Raw genomic sequence first — 17,899 nt, forward strand, 5'->3', positions numbered from 1 at the left:
TGCTCTTGTGCAGTCACATAAACGTGCACAAGAGAGCAACGGTCAGTCAACAGTTTCACTAAATAATACATTAGATTTCGGTTTGTTTCTCACCAGACCTTAACGAATGCTTTCATAACAATCATGAGTCTCATGGAATAATTTATTATATTGCTTTTGAAGCTTGAAGAGGTGGTCACCATAAACTGCCATTGTATGACATCACTGAGCACACATTTTTTTAAGAAAAAAAAAAAAGAAACTCATATTGGGTTATAACAACACAGGGGTGAGTAAACAATGACTGAATTTTCATTTTGGGGTGAACTATCCCTTTAACTTCAAGGCCTATTCACATCAAGAATAAAACGAAAAAGAACTATGGTCATTCATATGGTTTAATGCAAGATATCACTCTTTCCTCGGCTGTAGCTCTCAAATCTCATGTCAATGATGCCAAACATCAATGGTTCTAATGTCATGTGACTAATTGCGATGCATCTGAATGTTCTGAATTGAACACAAGTGCAAATGAGATTTGATAGCTACAGTGGAAGGAAACATTTTCAGTGAATGAGTTAAATTTTAGTCTGTTCTTGACAAAAAGCTATTATGTGGCTTTAGAAGACAAGGAGTCAGGGTTAAAAATTAAGGGGGGGTCTCAGGGCAAAAATGCCACTGAAAGTGACAAAAATGCCTCGCAATTTAACATACAGGGGCAAAAAAAATGCCACCCTCATTAATTCCTCCATTTATGCCTAATTCTACATATTATTGTAGAAAGTATGAGTAGATTTTGATTGAATTTATGCTTAAAGGGATAGTTCACCCAAAAATGAAAATTCTCTCATAATTTACTCACCCTCATGCCATCCCAGATGTGTATGACTTTCTTTCTTCTGCAGAACACAAATAAAAAAAATTTGACGAATATTTTGGAGCTTCAAAATTTTGGCACCCGAATGGGTACACATACACTCTCTTGGACCAAAAGAGCTGAGAAATTCTTCTAAAAATCTTCCGAGTTCAGCAGATGAAAGAAAGTCATACACATCTAGAATGGCATAAGGGGTAGTAAATGATGAGAGAATTTTCATTTTTGGGTGACCTATTCCTTTAAGAGGTCATAAATTCTCAATTTAGTTATTCATGTTGAGAATTTGATAATCGACCGATTAGTATTTGTCATGAAAATATGACACCTTGTATTCTGAATTTGGTTATACAAAATGCCCTAAAAAGGTACAAAATGCCCTCTCAAAATCAAATCCAGGAGGCAAATATTGTCCCATAATTGAAAAGTTCATTTCTGACCCAGCTAGGAATACAGGACTACTTTTACAGTACTTTTCTGTCATTCTTTCGGCTTGACAGTCCAGTCCAAGGTCACATTATGCTCGCACCGAATAGAAAAGATCAGCGTGAACATTCTGCATGTACTCCTTTTTGTTCCACGGAAAGTCATACAGGTTTGGAATGACACATTCATAACAGAATTGTCTTTTTTGGAGGAATCATTACTTACTCTTCATTTTGGGGGAAACTTTCTAGGTATTATTAGCAGGTTTATTTCTATATCAGGACACACAAACTAGACCATTACACCAATCACAGCCCACTTTCAGTTAAACAGTTCAACAACAGTTTCATAAATTAAAATGTGGGTTAAAACCAGCTCAACTGTCTGTTATCTTCTATTTTGTCACTGGCTGTTTTAATTTTCAAACTTTTGCACAGCATACACTGACAAAGATTCAACAACCATAATGTATAAAAATAAATAGCTTCTACTCAGAAATGTACATATTTACAGCGTTTTTAGCTTTGCTTAATTTTAAAGTATACAATGCAAAATATCGATTTTAAGGTGAACTTCGAGAGTTACATAAAGTTAGTTAATAATTGTGAGTTCCTTGAACTTCTGAAACTTACAAATCCATAAAATGAAGATTTTAAGTACTACTAACTCAAACAATCAAGTACAGAACTGAGAATCAGAATTAGCTTTATTGCCAAGTATGCTTACATATACAAGGAACTGCATGTGTACTGAGGTTGTGGGGAGTACCCATATGCCCTTGCGCATGAATAGTTTATTATTAAAGCGCATGTTGCAGCTAGCAATTTTTAAACTGTCAGCAACTGTGGCAACGGTTCAAACCTGTTTTATATCCAACCATTTTACTTCTCTTGATGAATTAAAATAAACCTGTCTTACTTGAAGTCCTGACAGCATGAATCAGGATCCGTTGAATGACACTTTTTTGGGTGAAAATGCTTATATAGAATGCATCGGACAGATATTGTCAATAACATGAACCCCCGATGAAATATTAACAACCCCCAGCCACCCCCCCTTTTTTATTTTTTTTATTTTTATGGATTTACACAATTCATGCTGGTCACATTTTTAGGTCAGAAATAACGGAATTCCAGATGAATCCGGAATAATCACATCACTGTTTTAGGAAAAAATTTAATGAACAATATGCATTAATAAAAATGGAAAACAAAAAAATAACAGTAAAAATAATTTGCACTCACCCGTGCAAATTATTTCTTACATAGAAACCAATCCTGATGGCATGAGTGTAATGCGCATACATATCTACATAAAGTCTACATAAAGGCTAATCACATTTTTATCATTTCACATGTTGTCATTATAAAATGCGCTCTGCCTGTGTTTAGAGATTTCACGCACACATACTGGTTTGATCAGCTTACGAGTTCGCATCGCATTTTTTTCCACCATAAAAGCCAGGGCTCGACATTAACATTTGTCCGCTTGTCTGGGACAAGTGGATTTTTGAAGGGGCAAGTGAAAGAGAATTTTACTTGCCCGACCGGACAAGTAGCCTGATTAAAACGTCAATAATAAAAATATAACTGACTATATTTGTGCCTAGGCCTGTGTCACTTATAACAAAGTTCATACGTAGTCTTATTTTGCTGTTGAAAATAATCCAGAGCGTGTAATTTTGTCATTCCCAAGCGATCTTGCTGCGCGCTGTTTGACTGACAGGTGGCTTATGTGTGTGCGGACTTTACATGGGCGTGTGCTCCGAGACATCTCGCGCTAATGCGGATACGCGCCTAAACGGTCAAATACACTTCAAAATTCCACCAAAATGCCTGTCTTGGCGAGGTATTCACGTAAACACAGTGAGTTATGTCTAAAGTGAACGTAAACAGTGGGGAAGAGGTGGATTTGTATCAAAATGTCGGACATGTAAGTGTAAATGTAGCCTAATAATACAATAATAAACTCACTGCTCTTGGCTGGATAAATTTAGTAGCTAAAAAAGTATTAATGTATTATACTAATAAAGTGAAGACCATTAGCCTATAGTAGTTATATGCGTACTTAAATGATTGATACTGCTGTTAAAAACTTTTAAAGCTGTTTAAAAAGCACTTTTTTCTTCAGTTGTATTTTGTTTTAGGGTTTTAAATTTGTTCTATTCATTACTTTTTTTATTGTTATTTTAATACAGACTGTCTACTACTGCTGAATAGGCCATATTGCTTGAGAGCTTAAACAATTCTTAACAAATTAGTTAGGCTATTATTTGTTATGGTATTGAAGCTGATGTAAAAAATCATCATATTTCATTACAAATATGGTATTGTGACAATGTTTATGTTGTGCATGGTAGATCTTGCTGCAATAACATGATTTGAAAGTAGATCTCATTACATAGAAGTGTGAGCGCATCTGCTGTAAATGATGGCAATTGAGGCTTTTCTTTATTTGACAACTACATAGCATAATTTAACTACCATTTGACATTAACCTCGTCCCCAACCCAGTGCAGTTTACATTTCGGTCACAGAGAATCGAGTTGATTGCAAAGGTATAATACTATTAGGTGGGGAATCTGTCGTAATTTTAGAAAACATACAACAGAAACTTTGACATGTTAGTACTTGTACTTAAATGTCCTATTATCTCTGGACAAGTAATGTTTTTACTTGGACAAAGTGAATGACCAATTTACTTGTCCGAAGGACAAGCACATCACAATGTTTAATGTCGAGCCCTGAAAACAGATCCTCTTCTGTTGGTTTGCATGACTCCAGCAAGAACCAAATACAAATAGAATAGAATTCAATAAGGATCAAAATTACACAGGTAGGGCCTTTTAAGATAACTTAACTTTGCTTTAGAAGCACAGATGCCATGATATATCTTCTTCCCTCATCCAACACCTCAACACAACACGTATCCACAACACCCCCTTGTGGACCTCAGCGCTGCTCACGGCAGGGAAATACAAAAAGGAAAATGAATTTGCGATATTAAAGGAGTGGGTTTTTTTCCCTCCCAATTTGGCATGCCCAATTCCCAATGTGCTTTTAAGTCCTCGTGGTCGCGTAGTGATTCGCCTCAATCCGGGTGGCGGAGGATGAATCCCAGCTGCCTCCGCGACTGAGACCATCAACCCGCGCATCTCATCACGTGGCTTGTTGAGCGCATTGCCACGGAGACATAGTGCGTGTGGAGGCTTCACGCCATCCGCGCTCAACTCACCACCCGCCCCACCGAGACGAACCACATTATAGCGACCACGAGGAGTTTACCCCAGGTGACTCTACCCTCCCTAGCAACTGGGCCAATTTGGTTGCTTAGGAGACCTGGCTGGAGTCACTCAGCATGCCCTGGGATTCGAACTAGCAAACTCTAGGGGTGGTAGCCAGCGTCTTTACCACTGAGCTACCCAGGTCCCCTCGAGTAGTGTTTTTAATACTAGAGCAGCTGGTGCAGAACGAGCACTCGATTACTCCATTACTCTTTCACATCCATCATTTTTAACATTACTGATGTTGTATTACTGTAAATAGCTGTTTCAAGTAAAGTCACAATTAGGGTGATTATAGTGTTCCATAAGTGGTCAACTGTTCAATCCATGTAATTTTTCCTTGAGAGTGTGACTATGCATAGATGAAGTGCAGCCTTATGTGCACTTCTTTGGGGTATCAAGTTTAATGCCTTATTACTTTCTTTAGAGCCAAGTAAATTAAGTAAAAACAGTGATCTAAATGGTCATTTGAAACAACGTGCTGTAAATTGTTAAATCTTATTCATGTGACATACATTTTGGCGTAACTAACGTTGAATGAACTGATACATTTGTGTATATCTAACTAAGGTTTTCAAGTTGTGCTGGCATAAAATATGGAAGTATTTTCCAGGAAAATTTCAAAACAAACTGCAAATATTGTTTGCAATTGCATTTTCTATTTGTGCATAAATTGTGACCTAATCCAAATGCAATTGCAAATCGCACATTACCGTTTGCATTTTCATTTGCACAAACGTACAATGTCAATTTCAAATGGAAAAGCAAAGTCCATTTGCCACTGCATTTCCCATGTCTTACGTGTTATGACCCTGTCATATCGAAATAGCAATTACCCCGTTTGCTATTCCACTTCCTCGGCGTCCCGTTTGGAGCCTGCCAAAATTCAAATGGAATCACAATTCCCTTTTCACTTGCATTTCCAATGCCTTACACAGACACCTGTCAATCAGTGCTGGGGGTGGGAGTTTATACTGTGGTGTGTGTTTTTAGTTGGAAATGACGTCAGTCACAATCGAGCGTATTTTAGAGCATCTAACATAATGAATCTAACATCTAAATTAGTTAACTCAATGAAATCAAGCCCTCCATTAAGCAAAGCATATAAATGCTCTCAAGTGTAAGCAGGACTGTGCTCTAGATAAAAATGAAAGATCCACCAAGCAAGAAAATTCAAGCATGTACTAATTAGATGTATTGGGGGAAAATACACCTCATAAAAAAACAATACTACAATACATTTCAGTCAACACACAGTCAATACACACTAAAGTATGTGTACTTAAAAGAACAGTTCACCCAAAAATGAAAATGCTCTCATCGTTTACTCAACCTCATGCCATCCCAGATGTTAAAGACTTTCTTTCTTCTGCTAAACACAAAGATTTTTAGAAGTATATCTCAGTTCTGTAGGTCCATTCAATGCAAGTGAATGGTGACCAGAACGTTGAAGCTCCAAAAAGCACATACAGGCAGCATGAAAGTAATCCATACGACTCCAGTGGTTAAATCTATGTCTTCTGAAGTGATATGATAGGTGTGGGTGAGAAACAGAACAATATTTAAGTCCTTTTTTTTTCTTCCTATAAATCTCCACTTTCATCAGCCCTCCAAAGAGTTCTTATTTTGCTTATTTGCAAATTTTAGTAAAAAAGGACTTAAATATTGATCTGTCTCTCACCCACACCTATCATATCGCTTCTGAAGACATGGATTAAACCACTGGAGTCTTAAACCATATGGATTACTTTTATGCTGCCTTTGTCATTTTTGGACCTTCACAGTTCTGGCCATCATTCACTTGCATTAAATGGACCAACAGAGCTAGAAATCTTTGTGTTCAGCAGAAGAGAGAAAGTCATATACATCTGGCATGACATGAGGGTGAGTAAATGTCATTGTTAAAATGTTCATTTTTTGGGAGAAATATTCCTTCAAGTTATTATTGTGCATTTAAAGGGGTGGTACAATTAAATTTAAATGGTCCATTTACTGACCTTCATGTTTATTTGTTTATTAACTTTTAATACAATGTCAGCAACAAGGCAATACACATGGCAATGCACAGGGTAAACAATAAATATATACAATTTACAAAGCTATTTAAGACATTTACTGGCCTTCATGTTGTTCCAAACACTTATGACTTTCTTTCTTAGGCAGACAACAAAAGGAGATGTTTTAATGAAATTGGCAGACTGTTTAAAGCTTAAAAAAGGATCCAAAAGTATAATAAAAAGTAGTCCATGCGGTTCGTACATCATATTCTGAGACTTCTGTAAGCATACGATAGGTTTTTGGACAATAAAGTAGAAGAGCCATAAAGCTGTTTGACCTAACAAAATAAAATGACATAAGTGAAAAGTGATTTCTTTTTTTGCTTACATTGATCTGGCGGACTTCCATCTGTTCCCAGGATGCCGTTTTCCTGCTGGGGTCCCAAACTCTTCAGGATAATCTGTGTGGCCCCCAACCGTGGCAATGTTACGTGAGTCAAGTAAGGCAAGTCATTCTTTTTGGCAAAGGACTGACTTGTCTCTCGCCTCTTTCTTAGGAACCCGCCCTCAGGGAACAGCACAATCCACTTCCTGTCTCTACTGTAGTAATACTTGTCCAGGTGATCCTTCAGGTAAACTAGCTGTTTTTCTCGATATGCTTTGCCCTGTTGGTAATGCAAGACAAGTCTGGGTCAGTGTCTAGTTTGACTACATTTCTCTTTTACATTAACAGCCATTTCATTTGTAAGGGTTTCCGTGAAAAGCGGCAGATAACCAGAGAGTAAGGAGACGCCCTATACTTGTACAATAAAGAGGTCTGTGGACCAAACCCCTTAAAGATTTGGTTTAGGAGCTAAACAACCAGCTCAGAGTTGCTACAGTGCAACTGATTTATGTCATGGTTAAAAGAAGTAGACCTTTTGCAGTACTAGCATGACAGGTTTGAACATGATGTCATTATTAGACAGCAGTGGTGAAAATATTAAGGTGTTCACTTCAGGTGTTAAACTAAACTTGGCAAAGATACAGTATGAACTCTTTTTCAAAGTCTAAAAATGTAACAAAACATTCTTATTTACTTTTCAGTGCACTTACCTGCCTGATGAAGAAATCTCCATGAATCAGGGACACAAGCCCAAAATTGGTATATTTAAAAACATGGTCCATCAACCACATCATCTTTCGTACAACCTGGACAAGAACATGAGGATTAGTTTTGCTATTGGATTACAATCTGGAATATTATCAGTGTGACAAGCCTTAAAAAGTAGTAACAATTTACAACATAGTAGTATGTTTACCCCAACCCAACCATCAGAGCAAAGCTGTCAAATTAAAATCGAATATCAAAATCGAATTTTCTGGGGAAATTCCGGGTTCAGAACAAGTTAAGCTCAAAGAACAGCATTTGTGGCATAATGTTGATTACCACAAACATTTATTTTGACTCATCCCTCTTTTTCTTTAAAACAAAAACAAAAATTGAGGTTACAGTGAGGCACTTACAATGGAAGTGAATGGGGCCAATTTTTGGAGGGTTTAAAGGTCGAAATGTGAAGCTTATCATTTTATAAAGGCATTTACATTAATACTTCTGTCAAAAGTCATGTATTATTTGAGCTGTAAAGTAGTTTAAATAATCATTTTTACAGTAATTTTAGGGTTTGTTGACATTACATCGTCATGGTAACGAAGTGGTAAAACTGGCTATAATTACACAGAAAGGTTAGTAAGTGATTTTATTACACTAAAATTATGTTTACACCTATATTGTTTATGTCTTGTGGATATACTTTTGAAAAAGTGAGGATTTTTACATTAAAAAATTGGCCCCCAATTCACTTCCATTGTAAGTGCCTCACTGTAACCCAGATTTTTATTTATTTATTTTTTAAGAAAAGGAGGGGCAAGCCAAAATTTATTTCTGTGGTAATCAACATTATGCCACAAATGCTGTCGATTGAGCTTAACTTGTATTGAACCTGGAATATTCCATTAAGCAACAAAAAAAAAAATAGCAAATTCGAATGTAAAAACTGTGCACTCGAATTTTAGATGTGGGCCAAGCACTGGTGATGACTCAGGCCATGTCCACACTAATCCATTTTCTGTTGAAAACTCAGTTTTCAGTTTTCCCAAAGTATGTTGTTCGGTGGAGGAAAACTATGTTCCAATGAGGATAAGAGGAGTAAACTTAGCAAGAATCTATGCATTGTCAAACAAAAAAGCAGGTGGAGGTCTTTTGCCATTGCATCTTGCTCTCTTAGCGTCTCGCACCACAGGCAACGCATTGTAAAGATCTGAAGAACCCCACGTTCTGTTTCATTCTGTTACGCTTTGTCTAGTGTCCCGTATGAACAGCACTGTATTTAGATACATGCCGTTACTGAGGTGAAGTACAGTCCGAGTACAAATTCCATGGAATACAACTACTATCTGGGAATATTACTACTGCATATACAACTGTGATAAATGAAAACACTGTGGTACTGCGAAAGCATTGCCCTCTACATCTTCCTAGTGCCGCCCCAACCCCCCGAAATGACCAAAGGCACCCCCTTGGTCAGACAAAAAAAAGAACCTATTGCCCACCCTAAAGGTCAAAATGCACAAAATGCTGATGTGGCCCAAATCTGATTTTTTTTCACTCACAGGTGACAAAAAATAAATAAAAATCGTAGGCACGCAGAGGTTTAAAGAGGAATAAAGTGTAAAAACAACCATAGTAACTTGCCATCCAACGTTTCGCAACTCTGCTTCCCGCACCACGACCAGTGATCTCCATTGATATTTCTCCTGCGAGAGGACATTTTTCAGCACGCCCCGTAAGAGAAAGGGATCAGGCTGGAAGCAGCGCGTCCTCTCACTCACGGCACGTGCCGAAAAATTAAACATTAAAGCGCTAAAGCAACATTTGCACCATGCAATGGAAGGTTGAATAACACTTGTTTGGGCGAAGAGTATCAGTAATGCACTGTTGATATTAAGGTCCGATGAGATATTACCACCCCCACACCCCCGCATTTTAATTTCTTTTAACAGATTTACACAATTCAAATGGGTCACAATTTTAGGTAGGAAAAAAGCGGAATTACATATTAATAAAATCACATCCCTGGTGCTTGACACTTGTGACATCACAAGATGAGGACGACTTCTTGCGTTCAAACGCAGTTGGACGGAGCGCAATTCTGAATACGCAGATCTCATGACACGTTTCAAACCAAGTGTAACTTGACACAGTGACCTAAAAACGATGCGTTTATGGCGTGACACAACCAAAGTGAGATGCCCCAAAAGTGTTGTCCTTAGAAAAGCAGATTGACTAATTCAATTGCTAAATGGATTGCTGTGGACTGCAGGCCAATAACAGCATTATGTTCCATAATATGGAAATAAATGTATTACCTTCTAAAGCCACTTAGATGGTCCATGATTATTTGCAGCACTCACAAAAGACAATTCTTGCAAATTGTTTTCGGACCACTGACAGAGAGAGAAATTCTTCAAATACGCATTCTATGCAAACTACAAATCAGATGTGCATCAACAGATTTTCTTTGAGATAAATATAATATAGATATAAACCATAAATCAATGCAGTGTGTCCCATATTTTAGCGCCTAACATCCATACAGCTAAGAACGTTTCGAAATACAATATATAGGCTCTCTATATATTTCCATTTGCATCAGTTTCACATACAGTTGTCAGTGTTAATAATTAAAGATTAGAATGGAAAACAAATTTAGAGAAATAGGCCTGAAACACACACATGACAGAAGAGACCGGAAGATAAAGGGACATCAATGACAATCAGCAGCGCACGTCTTCTCTCCAGTTTTCTGTTAGGGTTAATGCAGGAGAATGTAGGTGATACTGAGACTTTTAATGATTGCTCACCAAGAAGTGGACAATTAACTCAATCAGACACACAAGCAAACATCACCATTAGCTTAATTAACATGGCGAGCTATTACATACAAACATCCAAAGTCTTAATTTATTCATACAATAATGTAAATACATATTTTACTAATTCATTTACTTACACAAAAAAATCCATATGAACCTGAGCAATCGTGAGCAAACTTTTCTAACATTAAAGAAGTGCAAAATGTGCCACAGCATGGCGCTATGCCTATTCACTCAATACTGTTTACGCAGCAACGCATTTTGCATACTGCTGCTCCGCGCGGGCTCAGTCGGAGTAGCGCCCGTCCAATTTGTCGCACACATGACTTTTCCAAAACATACAGTGTTAACTTGTTTTCCATGACATTTCAAGGCTTGGAAAACACACTTTCTAAATTCCACGACTTTTCCAGGATTTCCATAACAATACGAACACTGTAAAATTCAAATAGAATTTGAATTTTGGAAATATTTAAGTGAAAAATTCAAATTTAATTTCTTAGCCCTACTGACAGCATTAGTGTTTACCTGTACCCAACCATCAAAGGATCGCTTACCCTAAACCAACAAAGGGAGTGCTTACCGTGCCCTTGTCCTGCAAGCACATCATTAGGGTGCACACATCTCCTGTAGCTTGATGGTTGACTATAACCATGGCTTCATCTTCAGACATAGGCCTCACATCATCACCCCATTCTGTCACTAGAGTCAAAGAAAAAGTCAAGAGAAAACGTATTAATAACAAAGAAAGTACATAAATATCCATAAATATCTGGCACCAACATCTCGATCCGACCAATTATCTGGTGATATTTGGTCATTTTGAGCCTCCCCACCTGCCAGAAAATAAGTGGTGGTTTAAGCTTATGATTTTGTGATGCACTGCGATGTACTGAATTATTGTGTGCATGTATTGTATTTTAAAGTAGTTTCCGATATCCAGCCAGCTGAACAACACATTTATTTATGTCTGTGTACGTCTTAAGGCCTTTGCACACCAAAGACATCGTCATTATGAGAGCGAATCGCTACGAATGGCCCTTGCACATAGACAGCTATGCGAATGTTCTCTGTTAGCACATTCATGACTTTACAATAGGTGGCACTAATCGACAAGCAATTTTACCATGGTACGGTAGGTGGCGCAAAACACCTTTCAACTGGGGCTATCTACTTGTGTTATACATTTGCTCAAAAATTAAACGTGATATTTAAACACGAAACCTATCCTCAGTCTGACCTATTATGAGATACTTTAATACTGATAATGGCAACACAGCTGTTAACGACTTAACGATAGCACAGCAATAGCGATTACATAATTTTGTGGAGACACCACCACGTTTTTTTTAGTATACAAAAGGCACACGGAGTGCACTGACAGTCACAGCAACAGTATTAATATTATTAATATTTGGCGAAGAAAAACACACGAGATGTATAATAAAAATGTATACAAAGGCAAAGATGCCACAATATATATTTATTATATTAGAGATAAGAGAACTCACGTAAGATTAAATGCAAAGGCAAAAAAATGCAGTAATGTGGAAAAACAAATTATGAAGACAATCCTCATAAGATCAGAGCTTATTTAAAATATGCAAGGCAGTGATGCAGCAATATCATTTACATGTTATATGAGAAAATTTGTTTCAGTTTAAGGCATTTGATGCCAATGAAATACACATCCACACTGCTGGTTCAGGATTTCAAGCCCTTTTTTCTCCCCAATTTGGAATGCCCAATTCCCAATGTGCTCGAAATCCTCATGGTGGCGTAGTGACTCAATCCGGGTGGCGGAGGACGAATCTCAGTTGCCTCCGCATCTGAGACCATCAATCCGTGCATCTTATCATGTGGCTTGTTGAGCGCGTTACCGCGGAGACATAGCGTGTGTGGAGGCTTCACGCTATTCTCCGCGGCATCCACGCACAACTCACCACACGCCCCACTGAGAGCGAACCACATTATAGCGACCATGAGGAGGTTACCCAATGTGACTCTACCCTCCCTAGCAACCGGGCCAATTTGGTTGCTTAGGAGACCTGGCTGGAGTCACTCAGCACGCCCTGGATTCGTTCTTGCAAACTCGGAGGTAGTCAGCGTCTTTACTCACTGAGCTACCCATGCCCCAAGTTACTTCAGTTTTAATGTCGGTGGCCAAAACAACTTTCTGTGCTTTAGCACCACCTGTTGCACTGGTTTTGGTAACTGCAAAGGCTTCTGACACGTGATCCAAAGCTCATATTTTATTGGTCAAAAAAATGACACACTAACCATAAAAACAGCTTCACTTTGTCAGCACGCGATTCGGTGTAAATGTTCGCTTCATGTGTGAATGGCTCGTTAGCAATCCATTGTTTGATTCAAAATGGTGATCATGGCAAGACATCGCGGCAAGAAATTGTGACGAAAAAGGCCTTTATATGCCATCTTTAAATTGTATTGTGTATATTAACTATATTTTTGCCATCACCCACCCTCCCATCAAGACACTGCATCGTCCAAGGATAAACACACATACGGCAACTAAAATTTTGTTTTACACTTGTCAACGTTGCATTATCAATGTTAGTTAAGCAATACAAGTTATATATATTATATATATATATATATATATATATATATATATATATATATATATATATTATATATATATATATATATATATATATATATATATATATATATATATATATATATATATATATATATATAAAGAGGGCACTTTGTAACTGCATATCAGGGCAGAAATCTGCCCTCCACAACTGTCCAGTACATTGCCCTTGACTCAGCGCTGTGAAGAGTAGGAAACCCAGCGGTCCTTTCTGAGAGGTCATGCTGAGTCATGGCATGGATGAAAGCCATTACAACACCTCCGCAGTATCTAGCTAAGGGGTTGAGGGTAGTGCCCAACCGATATATCGGTCGGTCGATATTATCGGCCGATATTAGCCTTTCACCAATATATCGGTGTCGGCATATATTTTACCGATATGAAAACTTTTTTTCAGAACATATAATGCAGAAAACAATGCTTTAGAATTGGTGTCATAGCGTAATTTGTCCAGCAGAGCATGCTCCGACTCCATTGTTTACAGAGCTGACTATGAACTGACGGTGGCTCTGCTGACAGGGCGGAATTCAGCAGTGTCTCGGTAAGTTAACTAGTTTGTGAAATACATAATGGAAACTTAATAAACAATGACCCATCATTTTCCCTTTTAAATATAACATTATCCTTGTCCCTGACAACCATGTCACTCATGTCTGTTTGCTGTTAGCGAGCTATAGTTTGTCAGTGCAGTAAGTAATGTAGCAGATTGAAAGGTAAACATCAGAGCATCTTTTTGCAGCTCAGCAGACAATGGTGTGGTGGTGGATTGTGTCTGATGAGTGTTGATTTCATGCTATGTTGTTACCTAGTTGGTGAGACACAATGCTGGAAAGTAAAATAAACAATGTACGTCTTTTACTCTCCGTGACAATGAGCTTATAGCTAACTAGCTAATCATGTAGCTACTTTCATACCTTGTCAGCTGAGTGGAAGCTAATGTGTAAATGTATTCACCAAACTGTTTTATTCAGGATTCGCAGTTTGGTACCCCCTTCAGCTGAACAATTCCAGTCGTTGCATTTATAAAATGTAATATTTAGAAGTCTGGTTTTCCATCGTTGATAGTTTCCCCTGAACTTGTATAGCAGAATACGGTGTAACACAGCTGCCGCTGTTTATCTTGTCTCGGCAGGTGTAAATGCTTCTTGTTTTACAACCTACCAATAATTGACTGGCAGTATTAATATAGTCAGCATTTGACTGATACTAAACAGTACTACTGATGTTTATTTAGCTATTTATATGTATTTATTCTTTATTTAAATGGTCAGCATTTGACTGAAACTAAACAGTAATACTGATGTTTATTTAGCTATTTATTTTTATTTATTCTTTATTTTAATGGTCAGCATTTGACAAACTAAACAGTACTGATGTTATTTAGCTATTTATTATATTTTAATTTATTCTTTAATGGTCAGCATTTGACTGATACTAAACAGTAATACTGATGTTTATTTAGCTATTTATTTTATTTTAATTTATTCTTTATTTTAATAGTCAGCATTTGACTGATACTAAACAGTACTGATGTTTATTTAGCTATTTATTTTATTTTTATTTATTCTTTATTTAATGGTCAGCATTTGACTGATACTAAACATCCAGTACTGATGTTTATTAAGCTATTTATTGTATTTTTATTTATTCTTTATTTTCTCAGTGTTCATTTCTAGAATTTGTTGACAATGTATAATAATAATAATAATAATGTCAAATATTCTTTGATAAAAATATTTAAGAAAGCAGTCTTCTGAGTACCTTTGCATAGTCATATCGGTGCAAAATCTGTGCAAAATCCACATAGAAAAGGTCTGTTTTCATTCCAGCTCAAAAATTAAATATATCGGCCACCATATCGGTAATTGATGAACCAAAATCGGTATCGGTCTCAAAAATCCCATATCAGTCGGGCTCTAATTGAGGGCACCTGACATGACAAGTTACGGTGCACCTATGTTTACTAATCTCCAACACAGGGTTCGACATTAACGCTTGTCCGCGGGTCCGGGACAAGTGGAAATTTTGAACGGGCAATTTAAAGATAATTTTACTTGCCCGACTGGACAAGTAGCCTGATTAAAATATCAATAACGAATGTTAGCTCAATAGCACAGGATTGAGCACAATTTTAATAATCCCTCATGATTCACTTTCAAAATGCAGGGAATTCCCTCTATCGTGTCACCCTCTCTCCCTCTCATCTTCACTCATGGTGCAGCGTTCAGCAGCTCGTGAATGCGCGCGGTGGGGAAGCGCATATTTACTGAACTTATATTTTAGATTTTACATATATAAACAGGTAAAAACCTGTTAATTGGACATGCGAATGGTGTTGTACCACGTCTCTATAAGCTTGCGATGCAATAAAACTATTGCTCCTGTTTATAATCAACAACGCTGTCTTCATCGCAAGCGTGCAACGTTGGAGAGATCTAATTTTGTCTCGTCATATCGTGGCGCTCGCACATAAAACAACAAGAAAGGCAGAAATTGCAAAAATGCTTTGTGTAATAATACCATCTGTAGAGTGAAGAGAAACACTTAAAACAGACTTATGCACCCGTTACATCTCTCATCTTTCTAGAGCTCCATCTAATGTAGGTATCCATGGTATTTTGTCTGCCATGTGAATCACTCAATGTTAGTAAGTATATAACAATATACATTAGAATAATATTAACGCTATAACATTAATAAATTACACACAATGGAAACATATAATCTATCTTTAATATGCATATCTGTTTTGAATATACAACATAACTGATTTAGCAGCAAGGTTCTCAGGATTTTATCTGTTAACATTTTCAATGCATTTTGTCAATATTAAACAGCCGTTTTTAATGCAACTGGTGAAAATTTACTTGATTTTTAATGGGAATGAAGCTGTGAGGGATAGACTTACAGTATCTTCAATGGCATGCATGGTATAAAGCTGTAAAAAGCTCCTTGATCCCATCTGATTTTCCACAACTCATGTTGTCTGGAGATTTTTGTCTACCGAGTGCCTTTGAAAAGATATTTATCCAATATTTTGTCTGCGGAATGATCCAAAAACACTTTAAACTGCAGTGCAGCCCATTGAAGAGACTGCACGTCTATCCCGCACAGCCTTGTTGTCATTCTCGTCAAAAATTAAATATGGCGCTGCTGTGAATAAGGTCTAGCATGTGCTGAATAACATATATATATATATATATTATATTTTTTATTTTTTTTATTTTTTTGGCAGATACCTTTAACAAATACTTAAACATCTGTCATATCTGCTCACCCTTGAGTCTGTATGAATTTTTCTCTGCCGTGGAACAAAAAAGGAGATGTTAAGCAAAACGTTTAGTCTCATTCACTGTCACTGCATCTTTTTATCATTCAATGAAAGTGAATGATGATTGAAACTCACTAATATCTCCTTTTGATAGCCACTGAAATAAGAAAGTCATACAGGTTTCCAACAGCATGAAGGTAAGTGATGACAATTTTCATTTTTGTGTGAAATATCTCAAGTAAAAGTCAAAACTCGTCAGTTACCTTAAAAATGGCTGTTTAAAGTTGACAATATGTATCGAAAATGTTAACAGATAAAATTATGAAAGAACTGTGCTGCATAATTAGTTAAGATGTATATTGAAAACTGATTATATACTAAATATTACATATAGATAATATATTTTCATATTATGTATATTACTAATATTATAATATTTATAATTATATTATTATTGTTTTGTATATTACAACATTTTTAAAATTGACCGATTCAGATGGCACAGAAAATACCTGCATTCTTGTGTTCCGTCTAGGGCTGGGTGATAAAATGATTTTGATATTAATTGGAAAAAAAAAAAATATCCTATATATCGATGATAACCTTAAGTAGGCCAAAGTTTCGATATTTAGTCTATGTTCCACATCTAGACAATCAAATCTGGTACGCCTCACTAAAAACGGCAGCAGTTCAGCAAAGTTATATAGACAAATAGCTAACTGAATCTCAGTCATGAAATCAGCTGGTTAGGAAGTATTAGCAGGCTAGGGGCTACCTAGCCCTGTTGTCATGTTAACCAGTAATGGAGCTAGGTAGCCGCTAGCTAGCTTTCAGGCTAATATAATGTCGTTGCGTACCGAACAAAACAGCACTGACAATGCAAGTGCTATTGACTGAACACAACTGCAACTCAGACATCAACACCATTGTTGATAATTGATGTAAAATTAAGTTAAACGTTTTTTCATGATCCAAAGCACTATCACGTCCGCTAGCTTGTTGACACCAAGGAGCTCTAAAATACATTGACACAGGCAAGAAAGCATTTCTTCTTCTAGTGATGTTTAGTGGCGTTTGGCAATTCATTTTATGGTGCATTACCACCAACTACTAAGCTGGAGTATGGAGCGTCACAATAAAGTCTTTCAGTGGAGTCAAACGTCAGCTAAAGACAATGAAATTGGCGAAATTTCATCGAAAAGAGGTCACATCTTATGTAGGATTAAATCCTAAACTCAGCTGAAGGCAATGAAATTGCCGAAATTTTATCAAAAAAAGGTCATGTCTTATGTAGGATTAAATCCTAAATAGAGTATACTTCTTGAAGGTAGCTTACAGTATGGAGTTTACATGTAAACAAACAAGTTATGTTTACATTAATTTTTGAGATCTAACAAACATGTGGAATGTATGTTCTACTCCATTAATGGTATGAAATGTATATTGTGACAAATATTGATATCTAAGGATATGGAAAAACAAATCATAATATTTCTGGCCATATCGCCCAGCCCTAGTTCCATCTGCGCTATTT

The 17,899-nt window shown here is 36.9% G+C and overlaps 1 protein-coding gene across 1 annotated transcript in view; it reads right to left on the reverse strand.

The window, feature by feature from the left end:
* lpgat1 (lysophosphatidylglycerol acyltransferase 1) overlaps positions 1-17,899 on the reverse strand; it is a 61,029-nt gene that overhangs the window by 25,979 nt on the left and 17,151 nt on the right. Inside the window, exons 3-5 of the mRNA XM_051655293.1 lie at positions 11,058-11,176; positions 7,655-7,750; positions 6,948-7,224 (exon numbers count right to left, since the gene is read on the reverse strand). Coding sequence (XP_051511253.1) covers positions 6,948-7,224; positions 7,655-7,750; positions 11,058-11,176 — 492 coding nt within the window. The remainder of the gene's footprint in view (positions 1-6,947; positions 7,225-7,654; positions 7,751-11,057; positions 11,177-17,899) is intronic.

This window comes from Myxocyprinus asiaticus, chromosome 25 (genome assembly GCF_019703515.2).
Source record: "Myxocyprinus asiaticus isolate MX2 ecotype Aquarium Trade chromosome 25, UBuf_Myxa_2, whole genome shotgun sequence".
Taxonomy (NCBI): Eukaryota; Metazoa; Chordata; class Actinopteri; order Cypriniformes; family Catostomidae; genus Myxocyprinus; species Myxocyprinus asiaticus.